Raw genomic sequence first — 26,979 nt, 5'->3', positions numbered from 1 at the left:
ATAAAAGGACAACGCCTGACCTGGATGGGAAAAATTACAGCAATGAAGGCTAAGATTGTCCCAAAAGCAACGTATACCCTGCAGACGGCTACGGTGACGTCCCACCAGCTCAAAACACTCGACAGGATGCTATTCCAACTGCTATGGTGCCCGGAAAAACTGGAAGCAAAGAGCCGGAACACCCTCATAAAGAAAAAAATGTATGGAGGTATTGACATGATAGATATAGATTCGCATATAAAAGCAAAGAAATTCAAACGAATGAAAATTTTGAGCGAACTCGATGAACCCAAAGAAATATGGCACCAAGAAGCCTTGTACAACCTTGGTAGCAAAATAATTAATGTGAACCACCATGCATACAATAACAGTATGCCTCACAGACCAACGCCGAGTACGACATATCGCGAAGAACTCGAAACGTACTACAAAATACGCAACGGAAATGACGACGACATGGTTTGCTCACAAAGAGAAGTATATAGTAAATTGGTAGACCTAAAGACGGAACCAAACTATGAAAACAAAAACTGGGAGAAAATCTGGCTAATTACACGCGATACAGGAAACATATTTACAAATATGGAAAAAATTATATCGTATCGAATACTAAACGAAGCATATTTCACAGGAAATAAAAAGGAAAAAGCAAACTGGATGAAGTCCGGACAAAAAATGCTGAAGACAAAATGCAAACTGTGCGGCACCGAAAAAGACACCCTATATCATATGTACGTCGAATGCAATATGTACAAAACTATATTTTTTGTCATCAGGGAAATCATCGAAAACACCGTTCGAAGCGACATAGACGCCACGGAGAAAGAAATCTACAACAACAGCTACGACGGACCAAACAAGATTGTGGTACTGAAGGCCTACACCATCGCCAAACTCGAGATATGGAAATCAAAACGTCAACTTGATATTGCGAATGAATATGCCACGAAAGACCGAATACGGGCCATAACCAACAGCATATCGAAGAAATTGGGCGAAGAATTACGCAAACTATTGAACAACACGCGATAAGCCTAAAGGCGACGCAAATAACCGCTTTACACGCGATCGCAAAATCTAGTTAATATCCTGAAATATGACTATGCATATCTCAAATTTCCCGCGTATATATGAAATGCATATTGTATAGTCATTCCATATACATGTACCAATATGAATATTTATTTTTACGCCTTTTTTTTTTTTTTTTTTTTTTTTTTTTTTTTTCAAATAGGCACGCACTATATTTCTTACTATTGGTTATTATGCTTTATCATGCACTTTGAAATAAAATCACTAAAGAGGCCTATGTAGTACATACGTAGGCCTACACCGGACAGAGATTTGAAATTTTGTACTCGTCAAATAAAACATTACGGTCCCACAACGAAGCAATAAAAATCAACAGCTGCTGATATCATAACCGCGCGCGAGCCGTTTTTGCCGTTTGTCGTTGCGGCAACTTGCAGTACATTATCTGTATTAAGTTGAAGGCAGAATTTTATGTTCTGCTCATATGACTCTACTCGAAACATGCGCCAATCGTTATTTCATAATTCTTTACTCAACATTGGGATCTGCCGCCATAGCCATGGGCTTATATATCATGTTGACGTGGGTTATAGCTAGAATCAAGGCGAAAACAGCTATTCGTCCCCAGTCCAAATGTTGGTCTTTGGCCCCATAGGGTGATAATGTCAAGTTGAAGACTGAATTTCGCCAATAATATTGGTAATCGCATTACATTATTATTAATTTTTAATCCTCTCTCTCTACCCCCGATGGTCAGATTTACCTGTAGAGCTGGAGGCACGTAATTCATAATTATAACGTCTGTTATCTAGTTATAATTACTTTAGTGTACGTTGTTAATTGATGACTTCCGGTCTGTTATACAATCAAAAGATATTGTTGTATCCCTAACGTAGCAGACTAAAAGAAAAAATTTCGTGAGAAGCACACACAAATTGTCATGTCTTTAATGCTCTGCGGGTGTCCGGGTGGTATTTACATTGTGAGCTCGGATTGTATGAATGTATTGGGATGATGTATTGGGATGAATCGATTGCGATTACGATTACTTCCGAATGACGCGATTACGATTACGATTACGATTACAGCAAAATCAGGGAGTAGTCGATTACGATTACGATTACATTGGAAAAGTAATCACGATTACTCACGATTACATTTATTTTGCATTTTAGAAGTTATATTGGAAGACAATATATGGATTGCGCTGAAAAGGCCTAATGAGATAACAAACTTCCTTCAAAAAAGATGCGTGATTTGCTTGTTACGTCATAATGTACCCATTGCCTATTTTTATACAGGACGATTTATCGCACCCAACGATTTGCATTCTTGCCAGGTCCATGACTTCCGCACCCCAAATTTCCCAATAGGGTGGGGAGCGAGCTCGAAGGGGACTCAATAAGAGTATTTCGTAAACCAATATAAATTATAGAGTATTCTCGAGAGATTTAATTAACTTGAAAATTCTCTCTAGATAAGCTTGATTTTGGAATGCATACGTCTCCCCCTCAACAAAAAAAGCATACATCATTTATAGTGGGCTTGTATTTAAAACAAATGGTTGTTTAAACACATTGTTTAAAACATGTTTTAAACAGTAAAATTGTAAAATTGTAAAATTATGCCATAATTGTGTAAATGCTTTCCACAATTACCACCCGATTTAGCCAACGTACGTCGATATGGAATAGTCGGTTCAACAGTTATAGTACAGATATTTCGTCAACGGAGCTATATTTACCCTATATTTTCAATTGTCAATGTCAATCCACATCCGTGACGTCATTTTTTAAATCAACATGTTTTAAACAAGGGCCTTGTTGTAAACATGCTCGCTTTAAATTTATTTTTGTTTTAAATGCAACCCTAATTTATAGCAATAGGCATTTAGGTTCCAGTCAATACCGTGCCCGACACACCAAAAGACATATGCAATTTTGACCAAAACGCGACTTCACAAAGTGTGCTACTAAGGAAAGACCTTGGCTCAAACTTAGAGTGTGTGTCCACTGTCCAATGTCAGTAGCCGAGCTGGGCGGGCATGACTAATGGTCCGGTCCTTCCAATCCGAGCTCACAATGTAAATACCACCCGGACACCCGCAGAGCATTAAAGACATGACAATTTGTGTGTGCGTCTCACGAAATTTTTTCTTTTAGTCTGCTACGTTAGGGATACAACAATATCTTTTGGTTGTATAACAGACCGGAAGTCATCAATTAACAACGTACACTAAAGTAATTATAACTAGATAACAGACGTTATAATTATGAATTACGTGCCTCCAGCTCTACAGGTAAATCTGACCATCGGTGGTAGAGAGAGAGGATTAAAAATTAATAATAATGTAATGCGATTACCAATATTATTGGCGAAATTCAGTCTTCAACTTGACATTATCACCCTATGGGGCCAAAGACCAACATTTGGACTGGGGACGAATAGCTGTTTTCGTCTTGATTCTAGCTATAACCCACGTCAACATGATATATAAGCCCATGGCTATGGCGGCAGATCCCAATGTTGAGTAAAGAATTATGAAATAACGATTGGCGCATGTTTCGAGTAGAGTCATATGAGCAGAACATAAAATTCTGCCTTCAACTTAATACAGATAATGTACTGCAAGTTGCCGCTACGACAAACGGCAAAAACGGCTCGCGCGCGGTTATGATATCAGCAGCTGTTGATTTTTATTGCTTCGTTGTGGGACCGTAATGTTTTATTTGACAAGTACAAAATTTCAAATCTCTGTCCGGTGTAGGCCTACGTATGTACTACATAGGCCTACTGCTCGCCAAGCAGCAACGGTCAAACTACGTTTGCATAACCAAACATCAATACACAAGGTACTAGGTAGAGTGGTGATTAATTATCCTGCTGCGGGGTACTGGCGTGTGGAACGTGTTGATAACCTGATATACCGCACTGCGGGTGTTCTTACAATCACACGAATGTACGTGACGTACATCGAATATCTATACTGTGTATACTTCTTACGCAATGACTAGCAAAGCTAATAGGCTACTTCTGACGTAATAATGGGCAATGACATTTCAAAATCAGACGTTTGCACCTGGTATAATACAACTTCCTTGTTCACGAATGTTCAGTTTATGTCATAGTCCTTGTACAAATAAAAAGTAATCTGATCGTTCTTTCACAAATAAATCGATTAGATATGGGAAGTAGTCGATTACGATTACGATTACTTCGGATTTTTTTCGAATGTAATCGATTGCGATTACGATTACTTGGAAATGCTGTAATCGTCGTAATCGATTACGATTACTAATCGCGATTACCCCATGTCTGATTTGAATACAGCGTGCAATGCGGTACGCAGATGGTCGCTTATTGACCTATCATTAGCATCAGCGGATATCGCAAACAAATGCTCGACGCACGTAACTACCGATATTCTGGATAGTGATCACCTTATAGTGCTCACCACGTATATGTGCAGAACCCAGAGAGCGAAAATAAAGCCACCCAGCTGGTCACTCGGTAAAGCAGATTGGGAAACATTCAGAAATAATGTAGGTACCAATAGTCATTCAGAATCGAATGCTAGTATTGATGCCGTTGTAAATGAATTCACGGAAAGCATTCTCCATGCTGCTAGTATATCAATTCCTATGACTCGCAACCATCGGAAATCTCCGAATCCTTGGTGGAATGAAGAGTGCTCTAGGGCTGTAAGAAAGAAGAAAGCAGCATTTATGAAAATGAAAAGAACCTTTAATCAGCATGACATTCTTCAATTCAAAAGGGAACGTGCTCGATGTAAGAGGGTAATATTGACGTCAAAGCGAGATTCTTGGAGGGCTTTCTGTGGAACCCTTGAAGCACGCGCTAATCTACAAAAGGTATGGAAAGTAGTTCATTCAATTTCCAATAAACATAATCACCGTGGGGTACCTTCATTGAAAGTAAATGGTAATTTAACTACAGCCGACCATGAAATCGCTAATGAGATTGCTTCAACGTTCAAAAATGTAAGCAGTGATTCGAATTTCCCGTCGAATTTTATTGCAACAAGACAAAGTCTTCTTTTGACTGATTGTTACAGTGGCCCCGGTAATGATCAACTTAATATCGCCTTTTCATTGACGGAACTGGCCATGGCTTTAAGAACCAAGAAAAATACGTCACCTGGGGGCGACCAATTATGCTATGCTATGTTCAAAAATCTTCCGCATCAAGGTTTACTGAGATTGCTTGAGATAATGAATTACTCTTGGTCAACGGGTACTATTCCGAAACATTGGAGTCATGCGGTGATAATCCCTATCTTGAAGCCGGGTAAAGATCCTACCTCTGCCAACTCTTATCGGCCTATTTCCCTGACCAGCCATATGTGCAAAGTAATGGAAACTATGGTGGCGAATAGACTTTCATGGTATTTGGAAAAGAATGGATTACTACATACATCACAGTCCGGGTTTAGGAGAGGGAGACGAGCCCTCGATCACGTTCTTCGATTGCATGACACAGTTTATCGAGCAATTAACAATGGACGGGTTGTATTAGCGGTTTTCCTTGACATTAAGCGGGCTTATGACATGGTATGGCGTGATGGATTAATTTTGAAACTGAAACGACTCGGAATTTGTGGAGAAATGTTAAATTGGATAAAATGCTTTTTATCAAACCGAACATTTCAAGTAAGGATTGGATGCACTCTCTCAGGAATCCATGAATTGGAAAATGGTATCCCACAAGGAAGTGTACTATCACCTTTATTTTTTTCAATTATGATTAATGACCTTCCTCAAGTTATATGTTCCCAGCTTGGACTATACGCTGACGACTGTGCAATCTGGCAATCTGGGCTCAATATTATTGAGCCGACGCGAAGTATTCAATCCAGCCTAACTGCGATCTCCAACTGGTGTGCTAAATGGGGTTTTGTTATATCGAAGGACAAGACGGTCGCCATGCTCTTTACAAGAAGGCGTAAAGTCACGATCCCTGAATTACGCATTGATAATCATATTAACAATTTTGTGGACAGTTTCAAGTATCTGGGAATTATTTTTGACAAGAAACTGAACTACAAGGGGCACATCGACTACGTAGCGATGAAATGTGCGGGCCGCATCAATTTACTCAGAATGCTTTCAGGTACCACATGGGGAGCATCCAATAATCTTCTAGTTGTGCTCTACAGGACTCTCATCAGGTCAGTAATCGAATACGGTATGGAAGCATACTTCTTCGCTCCGAAGACATATCTGAAGAAAGTCGAGACTATTCGCAATCAAGCTCTACGTATATGTTGCGGAGCGATGGTCAGTACACCAATTTCTGTAATTGAAATTGAATGCAATGATATGCCTCTATCCCTACGGCACTTGTATCTGTGTTTAAAATATAGATATTGTCTCAGCACCCAACAATCTCACCCAACTAGTTCGATATTGGAAGAATCATGGGAAGATATATACAGCATAATAAATGAGAGATTTTCAACCTTTCGAGCCTTAACCAGTGGTGCTGACCTTCGCGATTTGCACGTAACTGGGCAAGTCGTATTAAAAAACCCTCCGTGGATTGCTCAAGAACCTGATGTAGACTCATCATTGACGAAATCATTTGGCAGAAATTCCCCTGCAGAAATTGTTAAGGTGGTGTTCCGGGACCATATTTTCTCGAACTACAGTGACCATACACTTGTATATACGGATGGTTCAAAGACATTGTCAGGATGTGGTTATGCCGTATACATTCCTCGGTTGAATGTAAAATTGTCTGCGACGCTTCCTAAATGTTTTTCAATATTTTATGTAGAGTTGCATGCCATCAAAGATGCATTATCGTGGGTTAAAAGGAACACGCAGAGTAAAATTGCTATAGTAAGTGACAGTTTGAGTGCCCTAACCGCTATCGCCAATCATGGATCGGTCAATGACTACGTTGTGAACGATATATTAGAATATATTGCAGAACTTCAAAATAACAATAAATCAATCACGTTCATCTGGATACCTGGGCATGCTGGTATTCGTGGTAACGAAATCGCCGATCAATTAGCCAGAGACGCTGCGTCAAGAAGGGATTAAGGGAACGATCACTTATTACCTCTGCGTGATGCACTGTCCGTCTTAAGACACCATTGTAGATGTGAATGGGATGAGATATACCAAAGCACTGAGACCGGAAGAGCGTATAAGAATCTGAGACCATCAATTACCGACGATATAGCTCAAATTGGAACACGGCGAAAAGACGTAATTCTACTGAGATTAAGAAGCGGCCACTGCAAACTGAATCAACATCTGCATAAGATCCGTTGTTCTGAGACTCCACTATGTCAGCAATGTAATGCAGAAGAATCTGTAGAGCACTTTTTGTTACATTGTGTGAGATATCAACATCAAAGGAGACAACTTCATCATGCTGCGCGAGTGAGCCGAATAAATTGGGAGTTGAAATACGTTTTAACAGATCCAACGATATTGGATAATGTTGTACAGCTCGTGATATCTTCGGGACGACTTATATAGTATAGCTAATACATGTTGTATATTCATTATTTGTATAACCAAATGTCGTGTTTGTATATTGTCGGCTAGCTCCTTATATTGAATGATCATGTTGGTATACCCATAGAACTGAACGATGTTGTATATATTTGGATAATGCAAATACATTGTAAAATCAAGTATAGAAGTGGCGCACAAAACCTGTGCCGTGATAAGCGCCACTATCACGATTTTACTTATAATAATAATGTGTGAGGTGAACAATTCTAAAACAGTGTATACATGAAACGGCAAACTTCCCTTGGTCTGAAGATCGCACGGGAAGCCAAGTCATCGTGATAAGTGTGGAAACAAAAAAAACTTATATGCAGTGTACACATATCGATACATCAAATTGAAAGTTAAATTTCGATATATGCCTGTGATCTATTGACGGGGACGGGGAGTCATTTGGTCTTCCTACCCCCGTGATCTATTGATCACTGAACCAAATTCAAAGCTTTTGAGTGTAACCCCGCAGTGAGCCTATATAAGACTGTCTGGCCAATGGGCTAATTCTGAATAAATTAACACGAGTCGTTTGCTATTAGAAGCACACAAAGTGGATCCCACAATTAAAACATACTGGCGTACAAGAAACGAAAAACTGCGGTGTAGGTGTGCCTCAAACGATGGACGAAAGCGATGATAACTGGAATTTGTAGCATACAGAATTCGTACTTGAAGGCTAAAACTTGCAGATGTGTACGATGTGGCGGTAATGATCACGATTACTCGACGTGCACTGTTACTGAACGTAAATGTGTCAATTGTGGAGGAATACACAGTGCAGCTTACGCAGGATGTCCGATATACAAACAAGAAGCAAAGATTCAAGTCATTAAAGAGAGAGAATGTGGAATACAAAGAGGCCAAATCCCGCTTTCTATCATATGCCGAGACCTGTGCTAAAAACATTCCTGCCAATGGAAAGAAATCAAATCCGAAAACTACTATATCAAAACCTAAAGAGAATGACTGCGATATTTCGCATATAAGAAGTACTCCCGTGCTTTGTAATCCAAATACTTCGTGCGATGATGTTACCCAAAGTGAAGAATATGACGTCGGTAATTTGAATAAGATTCTTTCCAATACCCACCCGTTGCTCTTTTTCGCCTGTATGGCGGAGATTATCAACCGAATTTTTGTGGCGTGTCGACAGAACGAAGAACTAGATGTCCCTACATTGATATCGCCAGCGTTTCGAAAGTGGTTGAGTTTATCGTTCGATTCTACAGCCATAAAAGATATGCTAGATACGATACCGGACAATCTTCAATCATGATGGCTTGTTAATATTACAATGGAACTGTCGCGGTATATACCGAAAGCTACCTGAATTTAAAAGATATATAACGGAATTATCAACACAACCTGACATCATACTTCTCCAGGAATCGCATCTAATTGCGAATTATAAGCCGGTATTTCACGGATATAGCATACTACGACTTGATAAAACTGTACGCAGTGGTGGACTGGCAGTAATCATGAAACAGGAACTGAAGTTTACGCAATGTCATGTAACCACACCCCCCGCTATCGATGTTCTTTGCATTGATGTATGTGGAACTAAAATATGCAATGTATATATTGCGCCAGATTCGCCAGTAGACCGCAACACGTTTTCGTTCATGGAGAACTTATCAAGAAAGGCTTTGATCTTCGGCGATTTCAATGCGCACCACTGGGCGTGGAGTGGGGACGTAACAAACAGACGAGGTACATACTTATACGATGCTTTAGATAGATATATGATCGTCTCTCTCAATCTCCAGTCACCGACTCATTTGAATACAGCGTGTAATGCGGTACGCAGATGGTCGCTTATTGACCTATCATTAGCATCAGCGGATATCGCAAACAAATGCTCGACGAACGTAACTACCGATATTCTGGGTAGTGATCACCTTATAGTGCTCACCACGTATATGTGCAGAACCCAGAGAGCGAAAATAAAGCCACCCAGCTGGTCACTCGGTAAAGCAGATTGGGAAACATTCAGAAATAATGTAGGTACCAATAGTCATTCAGAATCGAATGCTAGTATTGATGCCGTTGTAAATGAATTCACGGAAAGCATTCTCCATGCTGCTAGTATATCAATTCCTATGACTCGCAACCATCGGAAATCTCCGAATCCTTGGTGGAATGAAGAGTGCTCTAGGGCTGCAAGAAAGAAGAAAGCAGCTTTATGAAAATGAAAAGAACCTTTAATCAGCATGACATTCTTCAATTCAAAAGGGAACGTGCTCGATGTAAGAGGGTAATATTGACGTCAAAGCGAGATTCTTGGAGGGCTTTCTGTGGAACCCTTGAAGCACGCGCTAATCTACAAAAGGTATGGAAAGTAGTTCATTCAATTTCCAATAAACATAATCACCGTGGGATACCTTCATTGAAAGTAAATGGTAATTTAACTACAGCCGACCATGAAATCGCTAATGAGATTGCTTCAACGTTCAAAAATGTAAGCAGTGATTCGAATTTCCCGTCGAATTTTATTGCAACAAGACAAAGTCTTCTTTTGACTGATTGTTACAGTGACCCCGGTAATGATCAACTTAATATCGCCTTTTCATTGACGGAACTGGCCATGGCTTTAAGAACCAAGAAAAATACGTCACCTGGGGGCGACCAATTATGCTATGCTATGTTCAAAAATCTTCCGCATCAAGGTTTACTGAGATTGCTTGAGCTAATGAATTACTCTTGGTCAATTGGTACTATTCCGAAACATTGGAGTCATGCGGTGATAATCCCTATCTTGAAGCCGGGTAAAGATCCTACCTCTGCCAACTCTTATCGGCCTATTTCCCTGACCAGCCATATGTGCAAAGTAATGGAAACTATGGTGGCGAATAGACTTTCATGGTATTTGGAAAAGAATGGATTACTACATACATCACAGTCCGGGTTTAGGAGAGGGAGACGAGCCCTCGATCACGTTCTTCGATTGCATGACACAGTTTATCGAGCAATTAACAATGGACGGGTTGTATTAGCGGTTTTCCTTGACATTAAGCGGGCTTATGACATGGTATGGCGTGATGGATTAATTTTGAAACTGAAACGACTCGGAATTTGTGGAGAAATGTTAAATTGGATAAAATGCTTTTTATCAAACCGAACATTTCAAGTAAGGATTGGATGCACTCTCTCAGGAATCCATGAATTGGAAAATGGTATCCCACAAGGAAGTGTACTATCACCTTTATTTTTTTCAATTATGATTAATGACCTTCCTCAAGTTATATGTTCCCAGCTTGGACTATACGCTGACGACTGTGCAATCTGGCAATCTGGGCTCAATATTATTGAGCCGACGCGAAGTATTCAATCCAGCCTAACTGCGATCTCCAACTGGTGTGCTAAATGGGGTTTTGTTATATCGAAGGACAAGACGGTCGCCATGCTCTTTACAAGAAGGCGTAAAGTCACGATCCCTGAATTACGCATTGATAATCATATTATCAATTTTGTGGACAGTTTCAAGTATCTGGGAATTATTTTTGACAAGAAACTGAACTACAAGGGGCACATCGACTACGTAGCGATGAAATGTGCGGGCCGCATCAATTTACTCAGAATGCTTTCAGGTACCACATGGGGAGCATCCAATAATCTTCTAGTTGTGCTCTACAGGACTCTCATCAGGTCAGTAATCGAATACGGTATGGAAGCATACTTCTTCGCTCCGAAGACATATCTGAAGAAAGTCGAGACTATTCGCAATCAAGCTCTACGTATATGTTGCGGAGCGATGGTCAGTACACCAATTTCTGTAATTGAAATTGAATGCAATGATATGCCTCTATCCCTACGGCACTTGTATCTGTGTTTAAAATATAGATATTGTCTCAGCACCCAACAATCTCACCCAACTAGTTCGATATTGGAAGAATCATGGGAAGATATATACAGCATAATAAATGAGAGATTTTCAACCTTTCGAGCCTTAACCAGTGGTGCTGACCTTCGCGATTTGCACGTAACTGGGCAAGTCGTATTAAAAAACCCTCCGTGGATTGCTCAAGAACCTGATGTAGACTCATCATTGACGAAATCATTTGGCAGAAATTCCCCTGCAGAAATTGTTAAGGTGGTGTTCCGGGACCATATTTTCTCGAACTACAGTGACCATACACTTGTATATACGGATGGTTCAAAGACATTGTCAGGATGTGGTTATGCCGTATACATTCCTCGGTTGAATGTAAAATTGTCTGCGACGCTTCCTAAATGTTTTTCAATATTTTATGTAGAGTTGCATGCCATCAAAGATGTATTATCGTGGGTTAAAAGGAACACGCAGAGTAAAATTGCTATAGTAAGTGACAGTTTGAGTGCCCTAACCGCTATCGCCAATCATGGATCGGTCAATGACTACGTTGTGAACGATATATTAGAATATATTGCAGAACTTCAAAATAACAATAAATCAATCACGTTCATCTGGATACCTGGGCATGCTGGTATTCGTGGTAACGAAATCGCCGATCAATTAGCCAAAGACGCTGCGTCAAGAAGGGATTAAGGGAACGATCACTTATTACCTCTGCGTGATGCACTGTCCGTCTTAAGACACCATTGTAGATGTGAATGGGATCAGATATACCAAAGCACTGAGACCGGAAGAGCGTATAAGAATCTGAGACCATCAATTACCGACGATATAGCTCAAATTGGAACACGGCGAAAAGACGTAATTCTACTGAGATTAAGAAGCGGCCACTGCAGACTGAATCAACATCTGCATAAGATCCGTTGTTCTGAGACTCCACTATGTCAGCAATGTAATGCAGAAGAATCTGTAGAGCACTTTTTGTTACATTGTGTGAGATATCAACATCAAAGGAGACAACTTCATCATGCTGCGCGAGTGAGCCGAATAAATTGGGAGTTGAAATACGTTTTAACAGATCCAACGATATTGGATAATGTTGTACAGTTCGTGATATCTTCGGGACGACTTATATAGTATAGCTAATACATGTTGTATATTCATTATTTGTATAACCAAATGTCGTGTTTGTATATTGTCGGCTAGCTCCTTATATTGAATGATCATGTTGGTATACCCATAGAACTGAACGATGTTGTATATATTTGGATAATGCAAATACATTGTAAAATCAACTATAGAAGTGGCGCACAAAACCTGTGCCGTGATAAGCGCCACTATCACGATTTTTACTTATAATAATAATGTGTGAGGTGAACAATTCTAAAACAGTGTATACATGAAACGGCAAACTTCCCCTTGGTCTGAAGATCGCACGGGAAGCCAAGTCATCGTGATAAGTGTGGAAACAAAAAAACTTATATGCAGTGTACACATATCGATACATCAAATTGAAAGTTAAATTTCGATATATGCCTGTGATCTATTGACGGGGACGGGGAGTCATTTGGTCTTCCTACCCCCGTGATCTATTGATCACTGAACCAAATTCAAAGCTTTTGAGTGTAACCCCGCAGTGAGCCTATATAAGACTGTCTGGCCAATGGGCTAATTCTGAATAAATTAACACGAGTCGTTTGCTATTAGAAGCACACAAAGTAGATCCCACAATTAAAACATACTGGCGTACAAGAAACGAAAAACTGCGGTGTAGGTGTGCCTCAAACGATGAACGAAAGCGATAATAACTGGAATTTGTAGCATACAGAATTCGTACTTGAAGGCTAAAACTTGCAAGGTATATGCAATCATCACAAGGCATAAGATTTACGCGCGAACAAATCAAAATGTAAAAAAATCACTTATTCTTAGTACAGATACACTCAACATCTAGCCTGCATAAAAATCAGCCAGCCATTGTGGCGGCGCTCGATCCCGATTTGGTCGCGAATGTTCAGAGTTATTTCTCTCAATATCTTGATCGACGTTGTCATCACCAGGTTGATCCATTCCCACGCTCCTACTTTAGGACGCTTTTCAAAATCAATCTAGCGGTGAACGAAATGATTCGAGCACTCGAATGCGAATCGGTTATTACTTGTAATGATTCGTATCGAGCAGTTAAAGGCAATTTTTTAGCGTGCCGAAATCATTCGCCTCTTTCGACTAAGAGTTACATTATTGCAGTGTTGGGATGACTCGAGTCAACTTTTTCGGATGACTTGACTTGACTTGACTCGGCGCTTCAAAAATGTGGCTTGACTCGTGACGCGGAGCAAAATCTACCAGTCATTCACTGATTGTACGTTTCACTGATCCTACATTGTTACATCACAAATACACTGACCGCAAACGAAATGATCACAGCTTGCGTTGTCGTATAGCAGCAGATTAATTTGATAGCAACGTATCGCTGTTTATTGGACGGCTGTCCTTACATTGCACGGTGCTAACCTTTACCAACCCTCTCGTATGTTTTTTTTTAAATCGAACAAATATATTTTATGCATTCATATCCTCACGGATGTGTATTGTACGATATCAATTTCTTCGATCTTCTCGAGGCTTCGTATTCGATCCTCTATTTTGACTGATAATAAGAGAATGTAGCATGTAGTTCAGAGTTGTCAAAGACGTCGCGGGTCGAATTCAAATATTCAGATCACTCGAGGGCCGCACCAGTCAAATGATTCCCAAATAATACTAACTCTTAACTCAATCCAATAAGTCGCTGCTGAAGAGATTCGGCGTCCTAAACATAGAAGATATGCGGAAACTAGAAATCGCCAAGTTTATGTATCAGTTTCACTGCGGTCGTTGCCCCGAATACTTCAATGACTTCTTTACCTCTGAATCAAAAGCGCACAAGTACAACACACGCGCGTCCACGTCGTCCAAATATCATATGATCGACCGAAAAGATCATCGATCTATCAAATATGCCGGACCTGATGTGTGGAACAGTATCCCGCCGGCCATCCGGCAGTCGACGAGCATGTCCACATTCAAGTCGAAATACAAGCAATTACTACTAAATAGATACAGTCCATCCTCAAGATTACCGGACCACGACTGACCTATCGATCTCGCCTCCCATGACATGCCGCCCTATTTCTTGTCGCTTCCTTTTTCTATACAATCTTCTTTACTTTCATTCAGTGTGCATGCCTCCTCTTTACATCGCCTAGGCCAAGGTGGGAGTCCGATTCCATAGACAACTCCTAGTCGCTTCGACATCTTCCTTTCTTTTCATTGTATCGCATTTTTGTGGTGTATTGAACTGATAAAATTGCTAATAAACCAATGATGATGATGATGATGATAATATATGCACTTTTTCGCATTCTCGGAATTGGGTGTCAATGTCAGCGATTTTCTCCTGACGATGACTACAATCATAACTCCGCTGTCGTGTGGTTATAATGTGGCTTATGAATATACGCGAAATTTGCTATCTTGAAGGAATATTTATTAGTAGTATTTCTTACTAGAAATTCGAGAAATGTGTTGGATAAAATCACGCAATTTTCAACATATAGCCAACTCAGAATTTCTTCGCGGGCCGAATGAAATCATTTGGCGGGACGTATGTTTGACACCCCTGATGTATAGCTATACTGACATATTTTATTAGCAGTTCTATGTGTGCGTGAGCGATACAACGCATTTTTGCATATATATTTAACTTTATATTCGTTATTTGATTCAAGATAAATGACCAATTGATCTCTTTAACACAGCTAGTATAATATAATGAAATTGAATGATCACTCATACTTCGATAATTCAATTTGACTTGAATTGTGACTTGACTCGTGACTTGACTTGACTTGACTTGACTTGACTCGAGTCACCTTTGAAAATCGATTGACTTGACTTGACTCGAGTCAAAATGTACAATGACTCGAGATGACTCGTGACTCGAAGGTAGTGACTTGATCCCAACACCGCTATAAGTACACCAATAACTTATCTGAATAAAGTTTATCGCCATTCGCCACACGACATAACATCACCCAGAAAATTGGTAAATCCAGTCCAAATCCTAATCCGTTCAGAAAAAAATCTCTAATCCAAATCCAATCCAAATCCGACAAAATTTCACAAATCCTGTTTTTTCAAAACCTAATCCTAATCCATGCTCATCTCTGGTCCATGGGGATTTAATATTTTCCAAATCCAAATCCTGTTTCGTTCATTGAGCAGCGAATCCAAGTTCAAATCCAAATATTTCGTATCCCCTTCAAATCAGTTGGAAATATGTTATTTAAATGATTTTCCGTCGAATGTTGCATGGAACTTGAAAATAATCTACAAAGATCATATATACAAAACCGAATCACTATCCTGGTTTGGGTAATTCGTGGATCGAAATCTGACCAAAATCGCCAAATGACCTAAAACTTCAATAAAAAATGACTTTAGGAGATTGCCCCCATTTTCATCATCATTGGTTTATTAGCAATTTTATCAGCTCACAACACCACGAAAATGCGATACAATGAAAAGATAGGAAGGTGTCGAAGCGACTTGGAGTAGTCAATGATATATATACAATGTATATATACAATGTATTGTATATATATCATTGGAGTAATCTATGGAATCAGACACCCACCTTGGCCTAGGCGAAGTAAAGAGGAGGCATGCACAGTGAATGAAAAGTAAAGAAGATAGTATAGAAAAATGCAAGCGACAAAAATTGGGTGGCATATCGTGGAAGGCGAGATCTTTGGTCAGTCGTGGTCCGGTAATCTTGAGGATGCACTAGTAGCCTATTCATTTAGTAGTAATTGCTTGTATTTCGACATGAATGTGGACACTGGACAATTGGATATGCTCGTCGACTGTCGGATAGCCGGGATACTGTTCCACACATCAGGTCCGGCATATTTGATGGAGCGATGATTTTTTCGGTCGCTCCAATGATATATATCCATTATCCAATGATTGGAAACTGCCACGCCCCTTAACGCCATAAGATAGGTTCGCGGCGAAATCAGTCCGTCGTGGGATATGCTTGAGCGGAAGTACGGAATTGCGTTATGTTGACTATGGTGGAGTGCTGCAATCGACCTTGCTGGCGCAATGTTCCTCCGATTTTCCGTAATTGGTTGAGCTTTAGTTGGTTTCCTGAGCATAGTGAGGCAGTACAGCATTTTAGGATTTAATATAACTTTTAACGATGTACCATTTATCATAGTAGCGACTAGCTGCTAGGCATTTTAGCATCGGTGGAATACATGCATGTACGGCACAGCCTAAAAAATTAATAGATACTGTGTGTGAGTGTCAAAATAGATGTGCAGAACCAAGGATTGTTAAAAGAGGATTTGAAAATTTTCTGGCATAATTTACGTCACCTAATTTATTAAAAGAGAAGGGTTGATTACGATGATTGTGTGAGCAACTAAGTAGCCTACTTTTATTTGGTATAGTATCAATATGGCGATAGTACCTTCATAATATGAAATCATAACTAACCTAAAACTATCATTGTAGGCTACTGGTTGCTGAATACTAATATATATAACTTTTTCCCGGTTAAGAACGTGGAATTCCCATCAATGATGAGAATCGGCATTGTTCCGAACTATATTGCATCGTCAAAACAATGCACTAGCATTACATTGGGAATAATCACTTCATAGTTGGTATTGTTTACATTGACCTGGCGTGATATGTTGTGCTCTTCTCAAAAGCTGGTTGCGTCAGCATGGCGAGGGAATATTTCACACCGGGGTGGGCGAAAACCGAGGTAGAGCTCTACCAATGCCCATTTATTCAAAATTTTCCTGGTAAACGTTTTAGCACTTCTTCGATATAAACTACACGTCGTGAGGTGTTCCTTATGAATTGCATGTAAACCTTGAAAATTTACAATAGGAGTATTCGTCAAGATTGTTGGCTGGAATAATTGTACAAAATAAATAATTTTGGCATTTGCGTGCAACCTTTTATGGCATCGTATTCATCGAAAGGTTAGGTAATGGTTTTGTGTGTACGTCTATGATATTTTCAGGACCGTAACAGCACTTCGTCAGCCCCCCCCCCAAAAAAAACGTTGGTCTTTGGCCCCTCATATGTTGATGAAACGAACTTCTGGGGGCTTCGCCCCCGGACCCCCTCATCCTGTTTACCGATTACCGCTGTTTACTTATCCTCTACATTGGAGCCGTTTGGTGGGTCAGCTTTTCTCGCCTAAACTAGGGTTGCCATACGTCCGGAATTTCTCGGACATGTCCGGAATTTAACTGTTCGAAGTAGCGTCCGGGAGGAATTTCTAAAATATGCCAAATGTCCGCAATTTTGACGTAGCCTCACAATTTTTTCGTAAATCAACATAAAAACATTATTTTGGGGAATATGCATGCTGATGCATGACATTTTTTTCGCGCTGCGCGCGATTTACTATCACATTTATTAATTTTAATATGGGGACTACCACCCACGCCAAAACTGCAATAAAATATAAATAAAAACAACCTTCAATTACTGGAACAAGTCTAATCTCAATTATACGAGAACGGTATATTCCTAGATATCGTTCAGGCCGTTTAAATTATTTATTCAAAGATAGTGGTTCCAAACGTGGGGGTCGTTTGCCTTTATTCTGGGGTTCGCGAACATGTTGAACGTAATCAGCTTCCAAAATAGCCCGCGAGTAAGTTTGGGCAAAGGTGCTGACTTCTTTTAGTAATCAGCTCGTCAAATTTTGATCTGGGCCACGGAACATTTTCAAATTGGAGATGGAGTCGCGACCATAAAAGGTTGGAAACCACTGGATGTGGCGTGTTTATAAAGCTCTGTGGTGCACACCGGCATAAGGCTTATAAACAATCGATTACCCTATGGTGGGCTCATAATATTTGTTTATTTGGGCGGGAAGGGGATGAAAAAAGTGGTTTCGGTCCCGGTTACACCACACACTGCCACATACTCCTGAACCGGATCGTGACCACCTCTGGTCTATGAGTAAAGCTTTGCTAGTGTGACGTCACAACTCATTCTGAAATCCAGTAGTGGGCGCTAAAGAGTGTCCGGAATTTGGATGACAGAAATATGGTAACCCTAGCCTAAACGCGCCAGGCGCGAAAATTTTCTATAATTCATGATTCAATCGGTCATTATTATAGGGAATTGCATATATGTTGCTATCAATTTTTATCCTCTCTCTGCTCACGTAATCAGATTTTCCGATAGAGCTGAGTGCGGTGTCTTGGATACTGTAGGGCACGTTGGTATGACTCCTTAACACGATGGTATTTCGTGACCTCCTATCTGCTATATAAAAAAATATAGAATCGCCATAACGTAGGCTACGAAACTAAAAGACGCACACAATTTCAAATTGGTATCTCTTCAATGGCAGATAATTTTTCCCTGCGGGATCGGTATTTGTCTTGTGAGGTTCAGATTGCGAAGACTGTATTTTGTATATATAATGAAGTTTTCGGTCAGCATTAGGGCAGTCTTTTTCGGCCAAGGTTTTCACGCTGCCGATCGTTCTGGCACACTTCTTGGAGTCGCATGTTACTTGGCCTACTTTATATGTCTTGATGCGTCGTGGCGCGGTAATGGCCAACGCCAATATGGCCATTTCTATAAATCTTGCGTATTTTTTTCTTGTGGGAGGAGTACCGAATTATCAAATTAATTGGCAACATGAAATCGCGCCTAGCGCGAAAAATTTTTTGTGAAAGTTGCATAAAGTTTCAAGAAATACACTATAATTTATGCTAATTAACAAATTAATTTTGGGCCACCTTTGAGCTCCAATTGGGGGGTTTGGGGTGCGGCAGTTACGGGTCTGTATATTTTATGTATAACCTTCAAGATTTTTCGCTATTTGCATCACACTTTATAACCTAAGCATGAGCAGCAACTTGTATTTGTATGTATATACTGCGTCAAATACCCAGGATATTTTTGCAGCAATATACCTCCAAAATCCTCCAGTGTAAAATCTCCCCTTGAATATGCTTAATTGCTCATATATATTGCATAGGCCTATGTGGTAACACGGAAATTATTTGACGGCTTGAATATTTACCTTGATTTCAATTGTAGTTGACGGGCAAAACTGTGATATAACAAATTCCATTTTGTAATATCATTCTGATGTAATATCTAATGTCTAATTTTTTTCCAGGACCATTATTAAACAATTTCAAAATTGTCGTCCATTCTAACTTTCGAGAAAAGATTGTTCGTATAATGAAACAGCCGCAAAGCAACCAACAACCGAGAGGAAATTTGAAAGTGCTGTTTAACATAAGAAATTAGGGATCTTAATAAAAGTGCAAATCATTATCTTCTGGAATCCTGGCACGGCTGGCAGTCCATGGGAAGCAACCATGTCCTGTCCCAACTGCCATTTTAAGCCATATTGCATAACAAATGACTATTGCTTCACCTGTACTAACTCAAAAAATATTTCTTGACGCTGCTGCAAAACTGGAGATATTCTTATGTCGCAGAAACGGCAACGCCCAAAGCAACGAACTCGTGAGCAGGTAAACTTACCAAGGCGACAAGAAAACAACAGCAATATTAAATTTTATACACACACTTTTGCAGTGGCGGCTCGTGCTATAGGGCAACTGGGGAATTGCCCCACCTGAAATTCTGTTCAATAACAATTCGTTACCATTTATAGACGCACCGCAATCTATATATACCGAAATCACAGCAAAAATCGTATTCTCCTTGTCCTTTCGCTTGTAAATGCCCATATATAGCGAAGTCTCTGCGAAAAGCGAATTCTCTTTCGTGTTTTCGCTTTTCGAATTCCTAGCCGTGGCATGCCCCGGTAGCGCTCATAACAAGCTTTCACTGTCTATTCTCTCAAAGCCGCGCACAATAAAGAAACAGTGATTTACTCTCTCCTATTCATAAAATTACCGAGCAGGTGGGGCAACATAGCCTGGTTGCCCCTAAGGTGTGATGTAACAATCGTATCTATATCTGAACTCGGTTACCGTCATATGCGTTTAGTCGACCTTTGCTGGTATAGGTCGATTTTAATACCATGATAATTCTTGAAACTTGGTATGTCATGTCGTGATGGTGGTATTTAACACTGCCCTAAGTTTCAGGGTTTCTACTCAAAGTTTAGGGTAGAAATTCCGTTTCCGAAGTTGAGTGTGTGCTGGTCCGTCATGTATCGCAAACAGATTTTACTCAAAAACCGGTATTGGTATCCATTGATTTTGACGATGTTCCATACCGAGATCGGTCATGACATTTGGTACGGTAAGTCTTAAAGTTAGTATCAAACGCTGTACCAAGTTTCAAGTTTGTCACTGAACTATGTTAGTGGTAATTTCGTTTCCTAAGTCGAGTGAGAGCTGACTCGTCATTTATCGCAAATATATTGTACGCAAAGCCGGTATTGGTCTTCATTGATTTCAACGATGCTCCTTAGCTAGATCCGTCATGAGCTTTTGCATGGTATGTCTTGATTTTAGTATCGAACGCTGTGCCAAGTCTCAAGGTTGGCACGAAATGATTATAGGGCAGCAATTTCGTTATCAAGGTCGAGTATGGTATAGATGTGAGCTGATCTGACACTACGCAACAATGCTGAACAATGCTGTCTAGCTCTTTTTCTCTTGAGCTACTCTCTCGTTTCGCCAGACAGCATTGTTGCGTCCCAATGCCAATCTCCATAACAATGAAAAATTCGAGGCTGATTGTGAGAGTTCCAGGGCCACGAGCGGAATAAAATTTATATTTTCGTAATCAGTGCAGAGTCAGCTTTCGATTGATACCCGTTTTACCAAATTTAATGCTCGGCAAGCCGGTCCAAAAAGACCGTCAAATTGCCTGTATCAAATGGAAATTATGACGTGATACAATTTCACTGAAGCGTGAGATTTGCCTGTGTCGACACCATATGGGACAATATGGTGTTACCGTACCACCAAGTTACTTGTTTACGTTGGAAAACGCCATTGTGACGTCATCTTGATAAAAAGTCGCTTGCAACCCTTGCCCCACCAACCGATATTGTCACGAGCCTTTACTGCATTTTTGCCAATCCATCAAGCAGGCTACCTCATTATCCCCTAGAGATTGTGTCTGGATCCGTTATTGCAGTGGTTCCCAACCTGTGGTACGCGAAGGTCTTCCAGGTGGTACGCGAGTATATTCTGCTTTTTTCGACCGATGGTAGTTATTAGTTAAGGTGGGGTTAAACACAAAGATTGTTCTCCAATAAACTTCAGGCTTAGCATTGCCTCCTCGTACTAGACTCTAGCTTCTCACGCTATTCCCCAGCTGCTAATTTTCTCTTCTACGTGGGAGCGCGAGCAAGGATTTTTATCTCTGATGACTATCAAGTCGAAGAAACTAAACCAACTAGTTGCGCCCATGCAGGACTTTCGATGCGCTATGAGCAAATATATGCCCCGCATCGACCAACTAGTGCAGTGGTTCTCAAACTGGGGTGGTGGTTAAAACATCTGAAGGGTGGCGCGAAGCTGAAGCCAACTGAAAAAATTTTTTCGCGCTTCGCGCGATTTAAACTTATCAAATCACTTTGTTTTTGCTCTGTATGTAGTTCTAATTGCATATTTGAGAATTCTTTTATCAACAGTAATAATCTTCCATGCCATCAAATTATTCGTCGGGATTGCTAGCATTCTGGTTGCATTTTGTGATATCACGATAAGGGGGGCGCGAAATTTTTCACTAGGGGGCGTGTCTATAAAAGTTTGATAACCTCTGAGCTAGTGGAAAATTAGCTAATGCAGCCATCGCATAAAAGCAATTGACGTTTGTTGTTTGCTGTTATTTCATTATGTTGTTCTTCTTGTGACTGGTGGTGAAAAAACAATTTCATGCATCCCATTAACCCTGGCTGATAATGCCTAGTTTATTAGTATTTGCTATTACGCCTCGCATAGGTCAAATACGTCGTTATGACGTCATAAATGACGGAAACTTTTTTAACCGCCTTCAGCGCGCGTAACTTATGTAGGTGGTACGCGAGCACTGCATAAAACCACGAAATGGTACGTGGGTGAAAAAAGGTTGGGAACCACTGCGGTATTGGAATCATTTTTTGCGTGATCAGCAAATCTGGTCGTACCTGCGATATGGTAGTTTTTAAAGAGTACCGTAATTGATTTCTAAAGAGGCTTGAAGAAACATTAACATACTACGGGTTCAAATGGCATGGTACTTGATGCTTCAATGCACGCACAGTGCACCCATGCTCCACGCCATGTAAAATCCCTGCTTACCATCCAACGGCAGTGCTGTTATTGTCATTAAGAGTGAACAGGAACGTTCAAAGAAATAACATTTGAGAAGATATATTTTTGTTGCGTGACCAGAAACATTGACGTTATCAACTATTAGGCATAGTTATCCGATTGGTCATAATATCACATCAGAGTTTCCTAAATTGCAACGAAATAGATGCACAATGCACATCGCACATAGTACATTAATTGAATGGCTCATTGCTCTTGCTACATATTGACTTGACTTATATGCTTTCCGTTGACTAAGATTTCGATTCTTGTTATTCTGAATTTTGATAACAACAAATTCTGACATAGTAACAAAAGATGTTTTCTAGTACGTTAGTAATGTACTATGCAGGTATAGTAAATGAAATATCTACACCCTGCATAAAATTCTCAATGATATTATTGTGTTGGTATCCTCATTGAAATTTAGTCACTACCACTAGTATCAGCGCACTTAAGAGTCCATGAAGAGGTGAGGGAGGTATTTTAGGTGTTCAAAATCCTGCTTCTGTAATACCCATACCATGAGGCAAGTTCTTATGACGCTCGGATTTGATCAAATTCTCCCATGATCGCCTTGACTGTTGAAGGAATAGGTAGTGATGTGTAAGTCTGGAAATTTGTTGAGTGAAGGAAGGGGAGGACTGTCTCTATTCCGTCATTTTTTTCGAAGTCAACATCTTGCAAGTCAACTATAACTGTAATAGTTGACAAACTCGAGGACATTATAAATGACTATGCAAATTATACGCTGAGAACAATCATTTATAAATCATTGGCTGTGCACAAGTCTATCAAACCTGAAATAGACAGTGGCATGAACTTTCTACCTATTGTGGGTCGCTCTTGCGCAGTAGTGACCAAAACCTGCACAGTACTCACACATTTCACCTTCAACAGAGGCCATGATAGAAACTTTCCACTACGGTAACGCTATAGTTCCCAGAGAAAGATTGCCGACGAACCTTTTGTTGACATCTCAACCCTTACTCTGGTGAAGCATGACTCGCGACGCGCTCAAACGCTGAGCTCGCTGGAGTTTCCAATCATTGTATAGGCTACATATCATTGGGTCGATCATATGATATTTGGACCACGTGGACGCGCGTGTGTTGTAGGCAATTATATATATCTACCTACATATATATATATATATATCATTGGTTGTAGGCTACGTGTGCGCTTTTGATTCCGAGGTAAAAAAAAAGTAATTGAAATATTCGGGGCAAAGACCGCAGTGGAACTGATACATAAACTTTGCGATTTCTAGTTTCCGCATATCTTCTCTGTTTAGGACACCGAATCTCTTCAGCAGCGACTTGTTCGATGGACAATCAGGCCCCTGTGGGGCTCTAGCTACGATACGGAGTAGCCTACCTTATGGTGTTTTCCCGCCGGCAACCCCCAATTTCTGCCCGTGACCAGTGACGTGCGGTCCAATGAGGCAGGTGAGGCACTGAAAACCCTCCATGAGTCGATGATTATTGATGTTATACATCGATGTTCACAAATAACTCAAATTTCAACATTTTTTTCACCCAACATCATCAGTTTGCATAATTAATATTCAAAAATACAGCGCGAAAGTAGAGGTGAGGCACAGGTGAGGCATGGGCGGGTCGTGCCTCACCTGCGACAATGTAATTCATCAAAAATAGCTCGAAATTCATAATAACTGATATCAATCAAATGCTATCGTCACACTGATCCGTAAAATCCAAATAATAACAGTGTCAATGCACCAAAACACCCCAAAAATCACCAATGAAGGTGACATTCGGCTTTATGACAGACAATGCCATCCTAGAGAAACAATGGCCAGGTGAGGCACGAACGAATCTGCCTCATGAACTATTCGCTAACAATTGGACAATCGAAGCGCAATGAAACGCGCTAGCGATTTCGGAATCCAACAGTTTTGTAGGAATAATATAGTAGCGGGGGCCAATACGTATGCGAAGACATTTTTAATTCACCACCGAGTCAAGTCCAAGTCATGATATTATGACTCGGGTCCAAGTCCTTTCGTTGACTGCTCAGTTTTGAGTTGAAGTCTTGTTTAAACCACTTTTTAATACTCTGTTTAGTGATACCGAATGGTTCGCATTTAAAATAGACTCATTTTCCACACTTTTAACAGTTTCATAGCAGGGCATTGTTTCATAGCGGATAGGAGAGGACTAGGGAGGTAGAGCTCCGCAATACCAAACGCGCAAGATACTCGAGCATGAAAGAAATAGCAGGACTGATGAAAATGACATGGAAGGCATAGCCTATACACAGTGGTGGCCCTACGAACGGGGGGCCCTGGGCGAGACTTACCGGGGGGGGCCTTTAAGTATCCAACCGTAACTTTTGGGGGGCTCCGCCCCCCAGACCCCCCTTTCCCATCTGTTATTATAATCTATATTTCAACCCGGATTCGGCCATGTCTATTGTTGCATGTGTGCAAGGATAGACTACATCGAAACTGAGTAATCCTACCGCATGCAGAGACGTGATGATTATCGGGATACGGGACTTTTCTAACAAATGCAGAGATTTGATGATGATTGAAACATCTGTACGGAATCATATTCTTGCTTGGTACACGTATTTCCATGTTTACTCGTTATTATCCTTGAAAAAAGCGCATAATCAAAATAGGGGGGGCTTCGACCAGGGGGCGGACGACCGCCCACCTCGCCCACCCCAAAAGCAACCACTGCCTATACATCAGTGGTCGGGAACCTATAGCTCGCGAGCCATATATGGCTCTTTTGGGTATAAGGTATGACTCTTTGCAAAATATTTATTTTTGCACTGAATTGATCAATATTGCAGCGACTTGTTGGTAAATTTTCATCACGACCGGAATAATTATTCTCGTGGCAGTATGAACATGTCTTTGGGAGTCAAAGACAATGACGTCTTCAGGTTTACGGGCTCATTAAATTTAGGTTACTCTGACGCCGGCGGCCAATATCACTCGCAAATTCTATGTACCCGACTCGAATATCTTGAATTGTGCGATACGTTGATTAATCAAAGAGCATCTAGCAGACATGGCGACGCCCATTTCAAAACGCAGTTTTCAAATACGCATTGACTTCCTGATCTACGGCGCGAAATGAACGGTTGTGGATGTGACAATTACAAACTCGAATTACAAACAACGTCATAGTTATCCATGTTCTTGATTGGTAAGTAAAGCTCTGTGTAGTAGGCCTACTGGCGATGAAATGTAGGCGTTTAGCGCAAGGTTATGTTACCGCCGAATACTTTGATAATTGAGAAATCGGTAAGTATTTAGATTTTCGGAATCAGTGTGACAGTCACATTCGATTAATATCAGTTATAATAAATTCTATGCTACTTACGATGAATTGTGTTATCAATGGTGAGACATGGCCCGTCTGTGCCTCACCTCTCGTTTCGAGCTTTATTTTCGAACAAAAAATACCAGTTTTTACAGAGAAAATATTGCGCATACGAGGAATCCCATGTAGTGAGTTCCAATTAGTACTGTCATGACGTCACGACTTTTTAACTGTGACGTAACAGTTGATTGGAATGTATGGCTCTTTGGGAGTTGAGATGGAAAAAAATAGGGCCAATATGGCTCTTCGGACAAAAAAGGTTCCCGACCACTGCTATACATAAATTGATATCCCATTAAGAAGACCGATACCTACATGTTATAGGCCAGTGGTTCTCAACCGCCTGTCCGCGGACCGGTGCCGGTCCGCCAGCTATTTTACAATTTTATACCTTAATTTCGAGATGCAATGTTGAAGGCTTGTGCATTGATAACATGAATACAGCATCATATTTTAAACTGATTCAGAACTTCGTGAGGTGAAATTAGGGCTGGAAACATGTTGGATTCGACCTAAAGTTCAAGACGTGTCATTTGACGACATGCGAGCGACAAGTACAGAACGGATACGAGCTGACTCATCGCTAAACAGCGCAGTTTGCGCGATCATTCGTTTTCGATTCCTTCATTTTGTGCAGGATCGTAACTGGGGCACCCCAAACCGCCAAATTGGAGAGGGCCGAGCTTGAAAGGGCCCAAAATTATTTTGCAAATGAACATAAATCATATCGTATGTTTTTGAAACTTTTCCCAACATTTTCCAGTTTCTATTCGCGATTTGCGCGATTTAGTGTCACTAAATGTCTCGCTTATTAGGTGCCCTTCTCCGATAAATACGCATGATTTATAAAAATCGGGATTTCGGCGTCCACAATTACCGCGCAACGACGT

General features: G+C 40.5%; 2 protein-coding genes across 2 annotated transcripts in view; one reads left to right on the top strand and one right to left on the bottom strand.

Moving 5' to 3' along the window:
• LOC145450963 (4-galactosyl-N-acetylglucosaminide 3-alpha-L-fucosyltransferase FUT5-like) overlaps positions 1 to 26,979 on the bottom strand; it is a 263,546-nt gene that overhangs the window by 208,746 nt on the left and 27,821 nt on the right. The gene's annotated exons all lie outside the window — the stretch shown is intronic.
• Positions 8,455 to 12,764, top strand: LOC145450846 (uncharacterized). The gene is made up of 3 exons (XM_080329353.1): positions 8,455 to 9,287; positions 9,810 to 9,906; positions 11,211 to 12,764. The coding sequence occupies exons 1-3, from the start codon at positions 9,145 to 9,147 to the stop codon at positions 11,355 to 11,357; spliced, it is 387 nt and encodes a 128-aa protein (XP_080185479.1). The 5' UTR covers positions 8,455 to 9,144; the 3' UTR covers positions 11,358 to 12,764.

This window comes from Botryllus schlosseri, chromosome 11 (genome assembly GCF_051294905.1).
Source record: "Botryllus schlosseri isolate E-star chromosome 11, Bs_hap1, whole genome shotgun sequence".
Lineage (NCBI taxonomy): Eukaryota > Metazoa > Chordata > Ascidiacea > Stolidobranchia > Styelidae > Botryllus > Botryllus schlosseri.
Note: the sequence above shows the minus strand (reverse complement) of the source record. Positions and strands in the feature narration are given on the sequence as shown.

What these genes read in the sequence shown, in the direction of transcription:
- LOC145450846 (XM_080329353.1), top strand. Translation starts at nt 9,145, where the DNA reads ATGCAATGTATATATTGCGCCAGATTCGCCAGTAGACCGCAACACGTT. An exon ending in GGACGTAACAAACAGACGAG is followed by an intron (nt 9,288 to 9,809) that starts GTACATACTTAT and finishes TCAATTCAAAAG; the next exon opens with GGAACGTGCTCGATGTAAGA. An exon ending in CACGCGCTAATCTACAAAAG is followed by an intron (nt 9,907 to 11,210) that starts GTATGGAAAGTA and finishes TGTGCTCTACAG; the next exon opens with GACTCTCATCAGGTCAGTAA.